Source organism: Centroberyx gerrardi, chromosome 12 (assembly GCF_048128805.1).
Source record: "Centroberyx gerrardi isolate f3 chromosome 12, fCenGer3.hap1.cur.20231027, whole genome shotgun sequence".
NCBI lineage: Eukaryota > Metazoa > Chordata > Actinopteri > Beryciformes > Berycidae > Centroberyx > Centroberyx gerrardi.
In genome coordinates, this window is record NC_136008.1 from 12996887 (window position 1) to 13013868 (window position 16982).

The 16982-nt window shown below is 47.2% G+C and overlaps 1 protein-coding gene across 1 annotated transcript; it reads right to left on the bottom strand.

Moving 5' to 3' along the window:
• Positions 1-4828: 4828 nt before the first annotated feature.
• Positions 4829-16982, bottom strand: LOC139922306 (uncharacterized). The gene is made up of 10 exons (XM_071912790.2): positions 16297-16982; positions 12162-12368; positions 11065-11287; positions 10377-10538; positions 9002-9220; positions 8633-8779; positions 8269-8509; positions 7839-8003; positions 5114-7371; positions 4829-5005 (listed from the first exon to the last, which is right to left on the bottom strand). The coding sequence occupies exons 1-10, from the start codon at positions 16980-16982 to the stop codon at positions 4829-4831; spliced, it is 4485 nt and encodes a 1494-aa protein (XP_071768891.1).

A 16982-nucleotide genomic window follows, 5' to 3' on the forward strand; every position in this document is an offset into this window, starting at 1 on the left:
GACCGCCGGCTCTCTGGGCTACTCTCCCCCCCCCCGTCTGCCTCCGCTGCTGGCCCACTCCGACTCCCAGCTCCTCCTTTCTGAGAACCAGGAAGCGGCTTGCCCTACTTACACCCAGTCGCGGATTGGCTCTGGCAGGGCTAGAGAGGCGACCGCCGGGGTGGGCAGGGCACAGGGGAGGGAGCGGGGGGGAGGAGGGGGTCGGCCACGGTGCGATAGGCCGGTGGTGGTGTCTGTCGCCCCGGCGGGGGAGGGAGGAGGGTAGGGGTGGGCAGGTTTGCAGACTCCCCCCTCGGACGGCGTTTGGGCATCATTGCGCCTCAGAGAGGTGGGTACAGCGGGCAACGAAAGCGGATTGAAGAAGGATATCTGCATATAGCCTACCTGCCAAATGCAAAGGCATTTTCAGTTGAAATAGACCCAGCCCCCCCCCCCCCCCCCCCCCCGAAACCCCTCCACCCCCGTTCCCCCTTCCCCCCTCATGACTCAGCACTATTCCCTCAGAGGCCATCTGGAGGTGACCACGGATGGAGAGATGGAAGTCAGCCAGCACAGACATCCTACCGACTCAAAACAGGTGCTGGACTGCAATTCTGAGATGCCTCAACACTGGATCTGAGTTAAAATGAACCTATTGCAATCAATGAAACTTTGCAGCAAAGGACAGCCTCACTAGAGTGACAAGGGTTTTCTTTGAAATTACTTTTTTGTGATTCATTTAAAAAAAGGATGCAGGTCTACTCAGTAGCATAAAACAGTAGCTGGTTTATGAGCAATTTTTTCCAGAAAGAGACAAGTGAGAGATTCGTTTTTGTTACACAAGCATATAGACACTCTGCATCAACCTTTGAAGTGGTTAGGGGTATGGGAATCACCTCGCCCTTTCTAAGTTTGAATCTCATCCTTGCCTCGCTCCAGCAGTGTGTGTTGGTGGGTTTTGAAGTGAAGCTGCAGGAAGTCTAAATATAATGTTGTGGTGAACCCACCCAGCCCACCTATTACACCCCCTTAACCTTAAATCTCTGCTTGCTCTGCGGTTGTGCTACTTGATTATGGAGGAGTTAAACTAGCCTACATATACCATAATTTACACACAACACAGTACATGAAAAGAATTTCTAATTTCCCATGTCAGTTGTAAATCTGTAGGAGAAAGAAACCAACTTGCAGAAAGATGCTTACATACTTCACTTTGTCAGTCAAGGTGTGATGAGTGAACTCCCAATGATGTCAGAGAGAGGATCTCAAATTGTCAATTATCAAACTCACAAGTAAAACACATAGACAAGCTGTTGCTATTACTATGTAATGCAGTGTTGTAGTAATTTTCCAGCCAGGTGATGAGGAATAATATTGTTCACTAAAACACTCCTGACTCTGTGGTGTTTTGGCCCCAGTCTAGTTTGTTTCCAGTGCAGCCTCAGAATAAAGCTTCCCTCTGAGTCTATTTCAGAGCCAGAATGACAGGCAGCAATTACAGTCCTATTTATTCTCCCCCCCCATTCACGGCTGGTAATCCGGGTTGGTCTGCCATCATTAACCTCTTCCATGCTCCCTCCTGCTCCAAACGGCCTCTCCTCTTCTCATCACATTACCTCATCTGTTTAATGGCCCTCTTGTTCACTCATGCTAAAGCTAATAAATGCTGTAACAACATAATTTGTGATTTTACCTAAGGTGCTCCGTCTTCCTGGAGGGTTGGCTCTCACACAGATTATTTGAGTGTTGAGCCCCATCTAGTGGTGACGTAGCGTTACTGTACAGCCAGCAGGCCTGGATCCATCTCTCTCCTCGTCTTCATTATGAGTATCCAACTGTGGCCTCTACTGATAATCTATTCTACCTCTGTGTGTAGAAAGTGAGTGTAGAAAGATGGATAGAAATACAGAATGCTAACCACCATAAGCTTTTCTTGCACAATCCCCAGTCTGACAACTCTCCTTCAGTTAAAACAAATCAATACAATGAGTTTTTATCAGCATGACAGTAAACAAACATTTACTGCTACAAGGCAATCGGCAATCCAGACAAACAGCTTATGTAGCTTTATGAGACAGAAGATCAAACTCCAAGCCAACTCAGCAGGGGCTATTTAATCAATGTGCAAATTATCACAAGTGTAAATCCAATATGTTAATGCCTCTTAACCCCTAAAGGTGAAAAATAATTCTATCATCGCCGCCTACATAGGCCGGAGGGTTGTTGGAGCCCCTTGAACACTGATGAGGAGACAGGAGAGGGGAAGTAAGTAAAGTGAGAAATAGAGAAAGCGAGAGTAAGGGGGGGGGGGGGGGGGGGGGGCAGCAGGTGTATCAGAGACAGTGTAATCCATCCTCATGAAGGAGGATATTCATTTAGCTCCAGTCAAGAGCAGGAGAGATTTAAGTGTCCCCACATTCACGAGCTTAACCTTGGATATGAGTCTGCCCGCCCTCTGCGGAGAGGTTCAGGATTAAGCTGGGGGATCCAGGAGCGACAGTGGAGCAGGGAGCGAGACCAGGGCAGGACAGACAGTCCTCAACCATTCAGCCAGACACACACAGCCATGACCAGGAATTACTTTACTACACACAAGTGTTGTAGTCGAGTCATCAAACCTTGAGTCCAAGTCGAGTCTTAGGTCCTCAATGTTCAAGTCTGAGTCCAAGTCCGAGTCACTAAGGTGTCTCAAGTCTTCAGTACTTGAGTCCAAGTCCGACTAAACAGTTTGAGTTGAGTAATACATGCTAGAGCTAATTAAAAAGAACATATACAAATTAATCTGTCTCATTAAAGGCTTGTTATTGGTTATAACAGTTGTGGAGTTCAGTCATTTAATAAAAATAAAAATCTTAGACATATCAAGGGCTTCTGGAATAGATTTGTGTTTCAAACTATACCAAAAATGAACAATCAAATTTGAAAACTATAACATCAAAGCTATAACGGGTTATAATGGGTTTTTGTAATTACAAAAAATACATATTTTCTCATATAGGTAATGTGGCAGCCCATAACAAACAGATTTCCCAAACTGATGCAATAACGCATTAACAATACTACTGACACCACCACAGATAACCTAAGAATGTGTGGGAAACATTGAACTAATTACAAAGTTACACTGCTGCCAGATAATCCGGTACAGATTTAGGGTAATGCTGAAAATATATATTAGCCTATGTCTAAGATGATTGAGTTCCAAGTTCAATATTCGAGTCACGGGTCACCAATATTCGAGTTTGAGGCGAGTCACGAGTCATCAATATTGGGTATTACAACACTGCTACATACATACATCCCGCCACTGAATATGCATACATGCACTGGGCACACACACACACACACACACACACGCAAACACACAAATGAGCACATGCCTGAAACTCACACTCAACAAACTGATATCTAAATCTGCTTTATTCTTACAACCAGATATACACCACCATCATCATCATCATCATCATTGTCATCATCAGCATGGTTTTCATGATCATAATCGTCCTCAGGATCCACATCATTATTAGCTAGTTCATTCTGATCAAAAGCTAAAGCTGTGATAAATAAAAAATAAAACATTTGGTCCTTAAATATACAGTCTAGGCAACATGGTATCAGGGGTTAAGACAGGAATGCGTTGTTGCTACCCACACAAAACATCAAACATCACTGGACATGGCATTAAAAACGGTGCCAGTGGGAGAGACAGAGGGAGGGGAGGATAAATTGAACATGAGGCTGATGGAAGGAGAGTGCAAAGTGCAGGGGAAACAGAGGGAGCGGGAGAGAGTCTGTGAGCGTCAAAGAAACAGTTAACAACCAAAGCTCTGGGATCAGATGAAAGGGGGGTGAGACGGACAGAGATGAAAGACAGAGAGGCAGAGGGGTGAGGAAGCATACACAGACCGAGAGGCACGTATTTACAGGGAGAGAGGTGGAACAAAATTAACTCAGCCACAGTGTACAGGGGGAGCAGTATTATGTGTCACACAAAAACACAATTCAATTTACAGAAGTTCTCAGTGTGAACATGAAGGTTTAAGAGTTTTGTCTTGCTCCAAAACTAAACACCACACACCTGGGACAATAAAACTACCAGTGGACTGCTCCTAATTATTCAAATCCATATGGTTATCAACTTTACAGTAATTGTTAAACTCTATATCCTTATAATTAGTATTCTGATGAGAAAATATTACACTTTGGTGAAGAATGGGAGGCAAGAGGGAGGTGGAGCTGGAAACCAGGAAGTGCCTGTTCTATTGCCTGCATTTGAAACCGACATTAGGCCTTCTTCCTAACAGCAGCAAGATGGTTATATTCCCATCCTTATTTTTGTCATAGTCAACACCCCTTACATTATGAGTGTCTCAAAAGTCTAAAGTGTATTGCTGTTTCCATTGCCAAGAAAACTGAGACTTTTAACATACACGATTTTACTCTCTGACTCTCAACTATTGCTTCCATCCCATTCTACACATACCGATACATTTCCGCTTCAGCTCCCATGCTTGCTCCAACAATCACTAACACAGATATGTATGTATACATTTGGATGTTCACTTTGATTCTACCCTAGCTCGCCGCAATCAACAGACCTATGAAGTCTTTCAGTTTCGCTTGATTGATGGCTTCGTTGAAAGTCACGTTAACACCTGATGTTCTAAGACAATCACATCCTAGAGTGAATGCAAACATGTAACTGTCCACATGAGATAATGGTGGCCTATCATGGGATGTGTGGTGCCATCGCTGACACAACTCTGTATATCCATGACCCTGCTGATCAGCTCCGCCCACAAAACAAGTCCGTCGTTCTGTACGATTTTCTTCCTCGGGGCCTTATTTCTTACATGTTGGCAGGCAGTTTGTGTCTTAGTCCCTCTGAGTCTTTTCTGGCCAGGGGCAGCTGAGGGTCCTTCTTGCCCCCCTTAGGGGAGGCGGTGTTGGCAGGGGCGGCTGTGGGACAAGCTGCCTGGGGAAGGGGTGCAGCTGGGGCTGACTGGGTGTGTGGAAGGGTGGATGCCTGAGAGGTCTGGGCAGGGCTAGAGGGCGTATTGAGTTTTGAGGAGTGGGTAGGGGCAGCTGTCGTGGTTGGCGTCTGTTTTGGGGAATGAGCAGAGGCAGGTGGGACAGTGGGGCCGGTGTTGGAGGAGGCGGTAGTAAGAGAGGGGTTAATGGCGGTGGGGTTCAGGGATAGGGTTGTTGAGGCTGAGGTTGATGCTGGGGTTGGTTTGGTGGAATGGCCCGAGCCTGGAGTGGGGCTGAGAGTAAGGACAGGAGGGGTTTGTTTTACAGGATGCACTGAGAAAGTTACTTTGGTGGGAGGACTAGAACTAGTGGGTGCTGGGACAGGAGTCGGGGTTTGGACTGGAGTTAAAGATGTGGCCTGTTTCGGGGTGAGGGTCGAGATGGGAGTGGGGCCTCTGGCTGAGCTGGAGACAGAGGGATGGATAGGGATAGGGCTCTGGGATTTACTCGGGGAGGGAATTGCGGGAGTAATATGAGCCGGGGCTAGGCTCTGAGTGGGAACTGGTGAGGTAACAAAGATAGGAGAAGGAGAAGGGATGGGGGCGAGGGTCTGCGTGGGAGTTTGGGAGGGAGTAGGGGTGCGGGTGCGGGTCTGGGTGGGAGTCGGTGTTGGAGAGTGGATAGGGGTCGGCGCAGGACTGAGGCCAGACAAGGGAGAAGCAGAAGGAGGCGTGTTGGAGGCCTTGGCTCTGGGACTCTGGGGATGGGTTGGGGAGGAGGTGACAGAAGAGGAGGGAGGAGAGGAGGAGGTGAGAGAGGACTTAGGCCCAAAGGTCTGAGGTAGCGGGACAGGGGTAGACACAGAGGACGGAGGGGGAGTGGAGGACGGAGAGGGAGAGGAAGAGCGAGGGGAAGGTGTAGGGATTGGTTTGGGGCGAGGAGTTGAAGTGAGCGATAGCGGGCTTGTTCCAGCTGAGGGAGAGGTGGAGCAGGGAGGAGGAGAGGAGGAGCGAGAGGGGGTTGTAGGGATCGGTTTCGGGCGAGGTGTCTGGGAGAGCATGGGGGTAGGAGAAGATGCGGTGGGTGTGGGTGAGGGGGTGGCAGAGGAGAGGGGGGTCTGCTTAGGACAGGAAGAGGAGGGCGGGGAAACTACTGAAGGGGGTATGTGTGTAGCTGTGGGTGGGGGTATAGGGGCAGACTGTGTGTATGTGGCTGTAGGTGCAGAGATAGCCTGTGCTATGGTGGACTGAATAGGAACCATGGCCGGTGCTTGTGTTTGTGTATTAAATGGTGGCATTGGTATCGGCTGAAGCGGAGCATTAGAATTAGAGGACAGCATGCCCGCACTCCCTCCCCTGGCTAACTGCCCTGCCAGGAAAGGAGCCGACAGCAAATTGCCACCAGAGGCCTTGCGATGGAGAGGCGGGTGAGGCTGCACTCCAGCCCAAGAGCGGTGAGGCAGAGTGGGCTGTGAGGCGGACAGCAGCCTGGCCTCCTGGGTGAGTCGCCCCAGCGCAGGGAGACCTTGTGAACTGCTTCCTCCATGACGTAACAGAGCCTCCTTCGCCCCCGGCTGGCTCAACACAGAGCTGTGGCTATCTGACGGGGCACCAGAGGCAGCGGAGGGGTTGGTGGTGGGTACCTTGTGGAGGGGTGGAGTTGTAGCCCCTCCTCCCGTGGGGGTTCCAGGTGATCCGCCAATCACTGAAGGATGATCAGACTGGAGGCGGAGACTGTAATGAAGGGTCCTTCCTAGTTGGACGGAGGCTGGGACAGAAGAGGCTGGGATGGGTGGGGTTTTAGCAACAGGTGGTGATGTCAGTCCCCCGGGGCCCATGGGGGAGACAGGAAATCCCCCTCTGGGGGACAAGCCGCCCATCCCTCCCACACCCATCATTCCAATGAGAGAGCTCACAGAGGGGCGCAGCGGCTGTAACACAGGGGCCCGCGGAGGAGACAGAGGGAAAGAGGCGGAGGGAGAAGGAGAGATAAGAGGGGAGGGCAGGAATATAGCACCTCCAAGTGCATGCTGCTGCTGTAACTGCTGTAGCTGCTGCTGTTGTTGCTGCTGCTGGTGCATGAGGGCGATGGCTACATTAGTGGTAGCGGCTGCAGTCTGCAAGGGGGCGTGGACCAGTGGTGCCCAGATCACAGGCCGGGGCCTCGGAGACACTGTGCCACTTCCTCCCATGGCCCCACCCCTTCCTGCGGCAGCGGCTGCAATGGCCTCCTGCATGGCAGGCATGCTGTCATGTTTGACAATCTGCTGCACCAGCATGCTATCACAGGAACCCAGACCGCTCATTGCCAGGCCTCCTCCTGCACCTGGACCCCCTCCACCCCGACTGCCACCACGACCCATACTGCCCCCCATGGAACCACCCTGGGACGACTTCCGTAGCAGCATGGAGTTCTTCCTGCCTATAGAGGTGAAAGCAGAGAGAAAAATATGAGGAAAAAAATCCACAGGGACATTTATCTCCTGAAATATGAAGTGCGAAAACAAGTTCCAGAAATGAAAGGTGTGAAAGAGTGACAAGCTTTCACTTAGAGGGAAAAGTTGACTACTGAATGAATCACAAACAACCCAGTTTTTTGCCTCAAGGTGTTTCTGTTCTTTGCTCCTGAATGTCTCTCATCCTTGAATTATTTCAGTATTTCTTTCCTTCAGCTTGTTTTCAAAGATGATTCCTGACCTTTCAGCTAAGGACACTGCACAAAACGCCTTAGAAATACAGCTAAATTGGGTGGTAGATCACAAGTATGGGACAAGGTCATTGAACAAAGCCCTATGGAATCAAAAAGCTGAATGGAAAAAAGCAAGTCATCGCACAAAAAAAAAAGATTGAAAGAGGAATGGATGAGCCAATCAGGATTCAACGCATTACCAATACGGTCCAATCGGTCAACAGCTACAGTTTCAAAGGCCCGACGCATCATGGGGTGTTCCTCCAGCACCTCATTGAAGCTGTCCACACTGAGGGAGTACAGGCGACAATACGTATCCGCACGGACACTGGCCGTCCTCCGCCCACGAGTCAACAAGCAGATCTCTGAAAGTGGGATGGGGAGACAATGGAAGGAGGGAACGGGGAAAAGAGAAGGAAAGAAAAGTTGCGAAAGAAACATACATTTATTCAGTGGAATGTGATCATAAACTTTCATCTCATTCACCCTTGTATTCGTCCTGCCTCATGAGTCTTGGCGAGATAGTAATGCAAGACTACCGTCACCCTCACCTCCCACATCCCAAGTATCTTCCCCCCTTAATCACTTCCACCTCTTCCTAACTCCCTAGCCATCTCCGTACTTCCTCACCTCCAAAGTATGACCCATCGCTCAGCTTGGTCTCCTTGTTGCCACGGGTCAGCACACTGACTCGTCCGTGTTGGATGAAGTACATCTTCCGTCCGACCGTTCCCTCGCGGATGATGAAGTCTGCAGGCTGGAACACTTCAAAGCGGAGCTTGGTCAGCACGGCAGTCACAAAGTTAGGATCGGCGTTGGCGAACAGCGGCATGTTAGCCACCAGGCTACGGCAGTTAAAGCTGACAATCTCCTAGACGGAGAGAGAGAAGAGATAAAGAAAGCATGGCAGGAAAGATAGAGAGGCTGTTTTGGAAGCTCGAGGGAAGGACAGGCTGTTTTGTGGGCGTTTTGTGGGTGTTGGTGAATTTATTACCTCTTTAAGTGGCTCACTGAGTTCTCCCAGTATGTTCTCCTCGTCAAACATTTTTCCCTGGAAGCGATGTTCGTAGTACTCATGGATCTTTTGACGTACGTCTGCAGGGAGCTTATGGAACGACATATACTGCTCCACCTGCTTGTACTGCAATAACACACGAGCACACACACACACACACAGGTGAGGAATCTGCAAGGAAACATTCTGCACATGCACTTTTCCGATTCCTATGAGTAAAGAACCTCTATTTCCACAGCCATACATACTGCACAATTACTTTGGTCAGAAATGGATTGAATGAATGGAGGTTAATGGTTTTGAAGGACAGAAGGATGAAGCAATGGACAGGTGAGTGTTGTGTTTTACCTTTTCCTGGTACTGTCGTCGGGAGGAGTCGAGGGACTGGATGAGAGCGGTGGCGTGGCCAATGAACATGGCGTAGCAGGTAGCACCCACGATCATACTGAGCATGGTGAGCCACACATCAGTCATGCCTTCTGGAGCCTGGGCCCCGTACCCAATACACAACATGTGGCTCATGGCCTTGAACAGAGCATAGGAGTACTGCACTCCCCAAGTGTCGTTCTACAGTGAGTGGGAGAGAGAGAGAGAGAGAGAGAGAGAGAGAGAGAGAGAGAGAGAAAGGGGTGACATAAGAGTGAAAGGAGGTTCGAGTGTTAATTACCAAGACATAGCAATATTGAACCGTTCTTATTGTAGTGAGGTTACAGGAGCTTATTCCCTGCCATCATTTCAGAGGCTCTTAGCCACCCCACTTACAGCTGAAAATATTTTTTTTTTATATTTTCAGCTGAGACCATAACTTTTAACAGCTGAGGGACTGGAAATTACTTTGAGGGCTGCCAGGAAGTATAAAACCAGATAGATAATAAAATGAAAATCAGATTTTATTGAACAATATTCTATAAGACTACAAATAAAATGGCTAGTGTCTGTTTGTGTATCTTCTCAGGAGTGTGTGTGTGTGTGTGTGTGTGTGTGTGTGTGTGTGTGTGTGTGCATCCACATATGTCTTAAGTTGTGCGTGAGTGAGTCCAATTATATCCCTGCTCAGATGTTAATGGTCCAGTGGACCATGAGGAGACTTTCTCTGGGGAAAATCCCAGTATCAGCCACCCTAGCAACAGTCACCCAGGCAACCACTGAGACATGAGTCAGCTATTCACACAGCTGTGTATCTGTGTGTGTTCATCGATGTCCATGCCTGTGTGTTTGCATGCACGTGATAAAATCTCCAGCAAATCCCTAGGCTTTTGATTGTTTGCAGGTGTTCAGATCTCCACCTAATCTGTTTCCACATTTTTAATTGGAGAATCTTTATTGTGATGATGATAGTCAATCTTATTCCAAATGGACATGTTGCTGCATGAGCCAATTAACACAGATGGAGAGCAAACAATGTCAGACTAGATAAACACCCTCACTCTGCACATACACACGCACACACACACACACAACCCAAAACCTGTCCATACTGAATCTGTGGTGTTTATACATATAACATATTCGAAAAAGATGAGATATCCCTTGTGTTTCATGTAAACAGATTCAAAGCCATGCTCGCTGTCTTTTTTTGTTGAACACAGTACAATAAAATAACTAATTGAAACATACTTACATACAACATAAAACAGTCAAACACATGAACACACACACACACACACACACACACACACACACACACACACACACACATACAGACTGCTGGTCAGCGACTCACCACCATGTTGTTCTTGGAGACCCAGCAGTCCGGAGGGAAGTCCTGCAGCATGGGGACCAGGAACTGGAGGCAGCCGTCCCAGTGGCACAGCAGCAGCATCATACCGATCAGGTTCACGATCCTCACCATGGCACTGGCCAGGTCATAGGTCATGTGGAAGATCTGAGGAGGAGCAGAGGGAAAAAGGAGGAGAAAGATATGGAGGGAAGGGGAGTAAATAAATGAATGGGTGGAGAGGGTAAATGAGGTTTTAACTTTTGATATGTTCTGTTTGAGACTGCTAGATCACATTGTACCCAACATAACTGAACTGAGGGATTTCATTTAAAAATTCTACATATCGATTTTGGTAAAAATTTGCTGCCGGAAATTCATCAGAAAATTTTTCACAAACGAAGGTGATTCTACCCCAAAAACATAACTAATAACTATTTTGTAAGTAAAAGTCTTACGATGACTCACAACTTCAATAGTAACTATTCACTATTTTGTGCTTTATTTTCTTGCCATTTATTTCTATTTTGTGCTGTTCTTTTTTGCCATCATTTTTAGGCATCATTGTTTTGGTGGACATCTCATTTTGGAATGAAACTCTCTCTTGAGTTTAGAACTAACTCTTTCAAATGAATATCTCTTTCCCTTCTGCTCCGTTCTCTGTCCCCAGCCTCTGTTCCCCGCTCTTCCTCACCTCCTCCCATTGGTGGATGTAGCGGATGAGTCTGGACAGGCGGAGGAGTCGAAGCAGGCTCAGGATTTTGGTGAAGCGCACGATGCGCAGCGCCCTGGCTGTCCTGTAGACCTCCGAGTCCAGACGGGCCTCCAGATCCACCATCAGGAAGATGTAGTCCACTGGGATGGATGACACAAAGTCCACCAGGAACCAGCTCTTCAGGTAGCGCTGGCGGATTGCCCTGCGTTAGAGCAGCATGGGAGAACAATCACATTCCTAATTTGGTCGTTTGCATACTATCTCTGTGCAAGTGAATCCAATATTTGCATGGCATTAAAGTCCCCTCATTAATATTCAGGAGGAGCAGAACTGGAACGAGAACAAAAGCTTTGCCACTGGCTGCGTTTCACCTTTGCACATCTCACACATGGATTTGTTTGAACACACACCCAGCAGATGGCCAGAAGAATGAAACTAAACGATGGCAGTAGTGCTGGTGTTTTGCCTATATTCTAGACTATACACACACACACACACACACCCACACACACACAATGTTCCCTCCCTCAACATCTAAGAATAATGCACATACATTACCAAGGGTGGAAGTAACTAATTACATTTACTCACGTTACTGTGAGCATCTTTTTTGTGTAATTGTACTTTTTTGAGTATTTTTTAAAGGCAGTAATTTTACTTTTACTACATTTTAAATCACATCAATTACAGAGTGCAAATTCTGTGGCTCTCCATAAGCAACAGAAAGTGGACAGTTGTAAATTGGCCAATTGTGGAGCCATTTGCAGTGAACAATCAGTCAGCAAAGAAGAGAAGAGTAATCTGGCTTTACTTTGCTTGTGCACTTTATTTTGTAGTTTCTAATTTATCCGATTAAAAGAATCTAGTTTGAACTGTGTCCTCTCCTCATTTTAGAATTGCATGGGAAAGATCACATCTCTCATTGTACTTTTTACTTTTACTTCAGTAGATTTTCACACCAGTACTTTTACTTCTACTTAAGTAATACATCAGTAAAGTAACAGTACTTCTACTTGAGTAGGACATTCTAGTATACTCTGTCCACCACTGTACATGACACATGTGCTTCTACTGACCTGGGGTCCAGCAGTATCTCAGTACTGTCTTCCTTGACTATGCCGGTCCTGAAGTTGAGAACCAGGTCGACCAAGAAGAGAGTGTCAGAGACCACATTGAAGATGATCCATGGAGGAGTATTCTCGTCCTTGAAGAAAGTGATGCCTACTGGCAGTATGATCAGGTTCCCCATCATCAACAGTAACATCAACAGGTCCCAGTAGAATCTAGACAAAGGGGGGGGGGGGGGGGGGGGGGGGTGCAAATCGTCAGTAACCTTGGCAAGGATCATCAAATCTATGCTATTTTGCATGCTAGAGTGTATAACTGGATGATGTAGCCTTGTCATAAATAAGGAGTAATAGTCATGTCATTCTGATGCTTGAGCTGAAAGTGATGAAAGGATGGAGAAAGAGGCGATCCAATCATCTGGATACACTTTCACTCATCTCTCTGTGTCTTTTCGTCCTAATCCCTTTATCCATATTTTCAATCATCAGAACCCATATCAGTGTCTTGCGTCTCTTTCCTCTCTCTCTCTCTCTCTCTCTCTCTCTCTCTTCCTCTCTCTCTCTGGGCAAGTATACTCAAGCTCCGTGGTCGATTGCTATTGAGCGCTAATTTAGTAACACAACCTCATGGTGTGACGCTAGCACTAGACTGATGAAGATTAAGTATGAGTCATCACTCTGCCACACACACACGCACAGACACTTCTCACTGACTTTCTCACTTATGCTGACAGATGTATCATTTGGTAATCACTGGCATTAAATACAAGGATTCATTTACAGCAACACAGACATAGACACACAAGGAAACTGTCGCTGTTGTGGAGAGGAGGAGGATTGTGTCCTGACCTTGAGGAACATGCTTTTGCTAACTCTGATTATAGGGAAGAATTCTATAAATCACATCACAACACACTTCCATGTCCATGTCTGTCAATGGTATCCATATATTACAGATAATCCAAAGTCGTTATAATGGTATGACCTGATGAAGTGTGTGACCTGACAAAGCTTCTTGGTAGGCAAAACATTTGTTTGTTTGGTGGTGATAATGACGCTGGGCTTTGCTTCATATGCAGTTTATCCTTTTTGGAGATTACTTCTATTTATCCTTGCAATGATTGTTTTTATATTATGAGATGTGTATGACATCCTTCTCACTATCTGTCTATCAATGGTGCCATGCCTCCATGATACACACACACACACACACACACACACACACACACACACAGAAGACCCCACTATCACACTGCTACGCATACAGATTTCCACTCTGTGTATCAGACCTCTAGCACAAAAACAAACGAAGGTTATCTAACTTCAACAGTGCATGCAATAATGTTTTAGCTTTCTGAGTGATGTAATACAGGACATTGGATGTGCCACCACACATTAATCAGCCTCTGTGTATTAGTTTTCTTTAGTTCTGACTGGGATGTGGCAGCTGATACAAGCTCATTTTTATACCAAACAAATGAGGACAAACAAACAGACAAGAAGAGGTCAGATCTGAACTCGAAAGAATCTGGAGATTTGTCAAGTCGGGCCAAATGTTTGACAAGTTTCTGATCCATCAACTGTGAAGTCTAACACAACACTAGGCTGTGAACCTGTTGTGAATTGCACGTGCTTTGTGTGCATGCACACACAAACACCTGTGTGTACTCAAGTGCACTCATACACACACACAGACACATAGGAATTGCAAATGCAATCAAAGTTCCTCTCTACAGCCTCATCAATATTCCATTTTCAACATGAACAGGTGTTGGGAGAGAACTGACCTCCATCTACCTGCTCAGCTGTTGTCAAGCCAAACACTAATTCTACTGTAATTGAGGCCAAGTCTCTCCTGTGCATCCTGTGATTGGTTCCCTGTTCACAGTTGGCCAGATGTCAGTTCTAAGCAAGGTTCCACCCATCATCCTGCCAGACATACAGACAAACAAGCAGAACAGCATCGGGCTATTACATAATAGATCTCGGTTCCTGTGTGTAATGCCATCAACCTTGTTTTAACAAAACTTGTCTCAACTGATGCCAAAGTGTCTTTCTTTCTGTCTTTCTGTCCCTCCTCCCTTTGACATCGGTGTTCACTTTCCATGCCCCTCTTGATCCCAGTGCATGAATCTGCTCTTCTACTTCTGTCTCTCGTTATGTATTCGTATACGTGCAGCAGCACCTCATCTTTCCTTAATGAGGTGGAGGGTGTGAGAGCTTATCAGCAGACTCAATAAAGATGGACCTCACACACACACACACACACACACACACACACACACACACACATACACACGCAAAGGCTCTTGTGTTCAAGGTCAGAGTCAGGACAAAAACACATGAAGGGGCTTTAGAAGTAATCTGTCTTTCTTTCTCTCCCTTGGGATCCCTTCCTCCAGCCATACAAAGTTCCTCTTTAGCCATTGCTCCAGTCTACAGGTACTTAACTGAAAAGTTAGATGACTGAATTATGCATTATGCATACTCAACTTGCATAATTTAGAAGCCATACATAATTGATCAATATTCAATTGTGATACTCCAACAGGATAATTAGGACTATTAACATCTTTTGATATCTTGCATGAATATCAATAAGTGTAGGAGGGCTGAGAACAGGCCATTCATTCATCCGCACCCCTTCTTCCATCCGTCCCTCCATTCTTGACTGACCTCATTCACCTTATCACCTGTGAGCGGACTCATAAGCAGCACTTGAGAGTGATCATCAAATTGACAGACAATACAAAATGACGGGCTATGTGTGTGTGTGTGTGTGTGTGTGTGTGTGTGTGTGTGTGGCTGATGAAACAAAAGTGGGCCAGGAGCCTGGGGGATCAAGTCATCCATTGTTGCTGCAGTCTGTCTGGAGATTATGAATGCTGTCTGTCTCTCTGCTCTGCACCCACACATTACAGGAGCGTATTTACACAAGTCCCTGACAACCAGCTAACCAACTAGCATGTCCATGAATGTCTAGCATCTCATTCAGTAAATGCATGTGTTAGAAGTATGATTATGTGTGTGTATGTTGCATGTGTGTGTATTTGTAGCCTAATGGCAGAAGTTAACTAAACCTGCCCTTACATACTCCATTCAAATAAATGTAGCAACAACATGGCAACCAGAGAAGCATTTCCCATTCAAATTCCAGATATATCCTCAACTGTCTAATGAGAAGACAAATTGCCTGCTTAGCCGTTAACTTTGGAGGAGACTTTCACCTATAGGAAAACAAACAACCAGCAACCTTAATAACCATTTTCACCTATAGGTGTTGTTGAACCTTGTGGTAATTCCACAGTTCATATAGAAGAAAATTCCGATTCCATGCATGAAGTCACCAGCAGGGAGTGCTGTGCTGGGTTCATCCGCTGTTCACAGGAAAACATACTTAACATTTTACTTAATTGACATGGAAGGCTTCTGTCCCTCCCTGATCAGTCAAACTAAATCTGTCCTCCTAATTGCCATTCCCTCACTTGTATCTCTTCCCATTCCTCCCTCTGTCTTTTGTGGCCACAAAAGGCCACAATCTGTCTCTCTGTGTTTGCTTCAAGATCCTTTTCCCCCTCACTATTTTCCCCATGTCTCTATTATTGGTGGCTTGTCATAGCTGCATGGTGTCCACACTAGAGGACTTGTTTCATGTGCATCAACACCTCATGCCCCGAGGACTGTTCACCCACTGCACTCCTCTCTCTCATTCTTCCTTTTAACCTTTGGCATCCTCTGTTTCCACTTTGTTTTCTCCAGGGACTCAGTCTCCCGGTGCATTTCGCCTCTCCTCTAACCCTTACTTCACTTTTCGTACTCTACTCTGTTGCTCCATTTATTTTGTGTGTCTTCAGTACATGTTTTAGCTGCAAGTCTTTCTCGCCTCCCCCAGTTCTTCACCTTTTCATTTTCCTGTAACTGATGAGGCTGCTGAGTGCGTGATCTGTTTCTCTTCCCCTCTTCCTCGCTCTCCTCAAGTGTATATCATCACTCTTCAAGTGATTGTTTGAGTGTTCAGTCATGTGTGCATAATTTAGCCTGTACTTTTATCCATACTTGAACTGAGAAAGAATTATGTGTCCTTTATGCCCTACAATTTGGTATAAACTAACATCAATTTGCGTGTGTGTGTATGGCTCCATACCTGAAGTCACTGTAGGGGTGTATGATCCACACCCCTGCTGATTTCAGTCTTTCCTGCTCCAGTGCCACAGCTTTGTGGGACCCAAACATACGCAGGCTAAACTTGTTGACCCCCGGCTGAAGCATGGCCCCGAACTGTCTCTGGATGAAGGTGCTCTGATTTGAGTAGCTGTAATCCTCCCCGTCCAGCCCCATCCCAAAGCCACCCATCCCGGACAGACCCCCCATCTCGGGGGTCCCCGCCGCAGTAGTGTTGCAGGCCGTGGTGGTGGTGGTCTCCGGGCCGGTAGCCACCACCACCACACCGGTTCCGGTGGAGGAGGTGGAGGCGAGGGCGGCGCGGGACGAGGCGAAGCCCACGGAGCGTGGCTGAGGCTGGGCGGAGGAGGGCGGAGGCGGCAGGGGCACCGGGGTTGTCGGGGTCCCAGCTGAGCGGAAGGGGAGGCCGTCCCTGGTGGAGGAGCTCATGATGGAGAGGCGACGTCGCCCCCCACCTGAGGCAGAGCTGTCGGCGCCGACGGAGCCCCTCTCTCCCTCCAGGGAGGCCTGGGACAGTCTGTACCCCGGAGAGGGCAGGCTGCCCTTACTGCGACGCTTCGAGTCCCCTCCGTTGCGCCTGGGGAGGCTGTCACCCCCAGACCCCCCAGCGCTACCGGGGGTGCCCACACCTCCCGCCACCCCATCCAT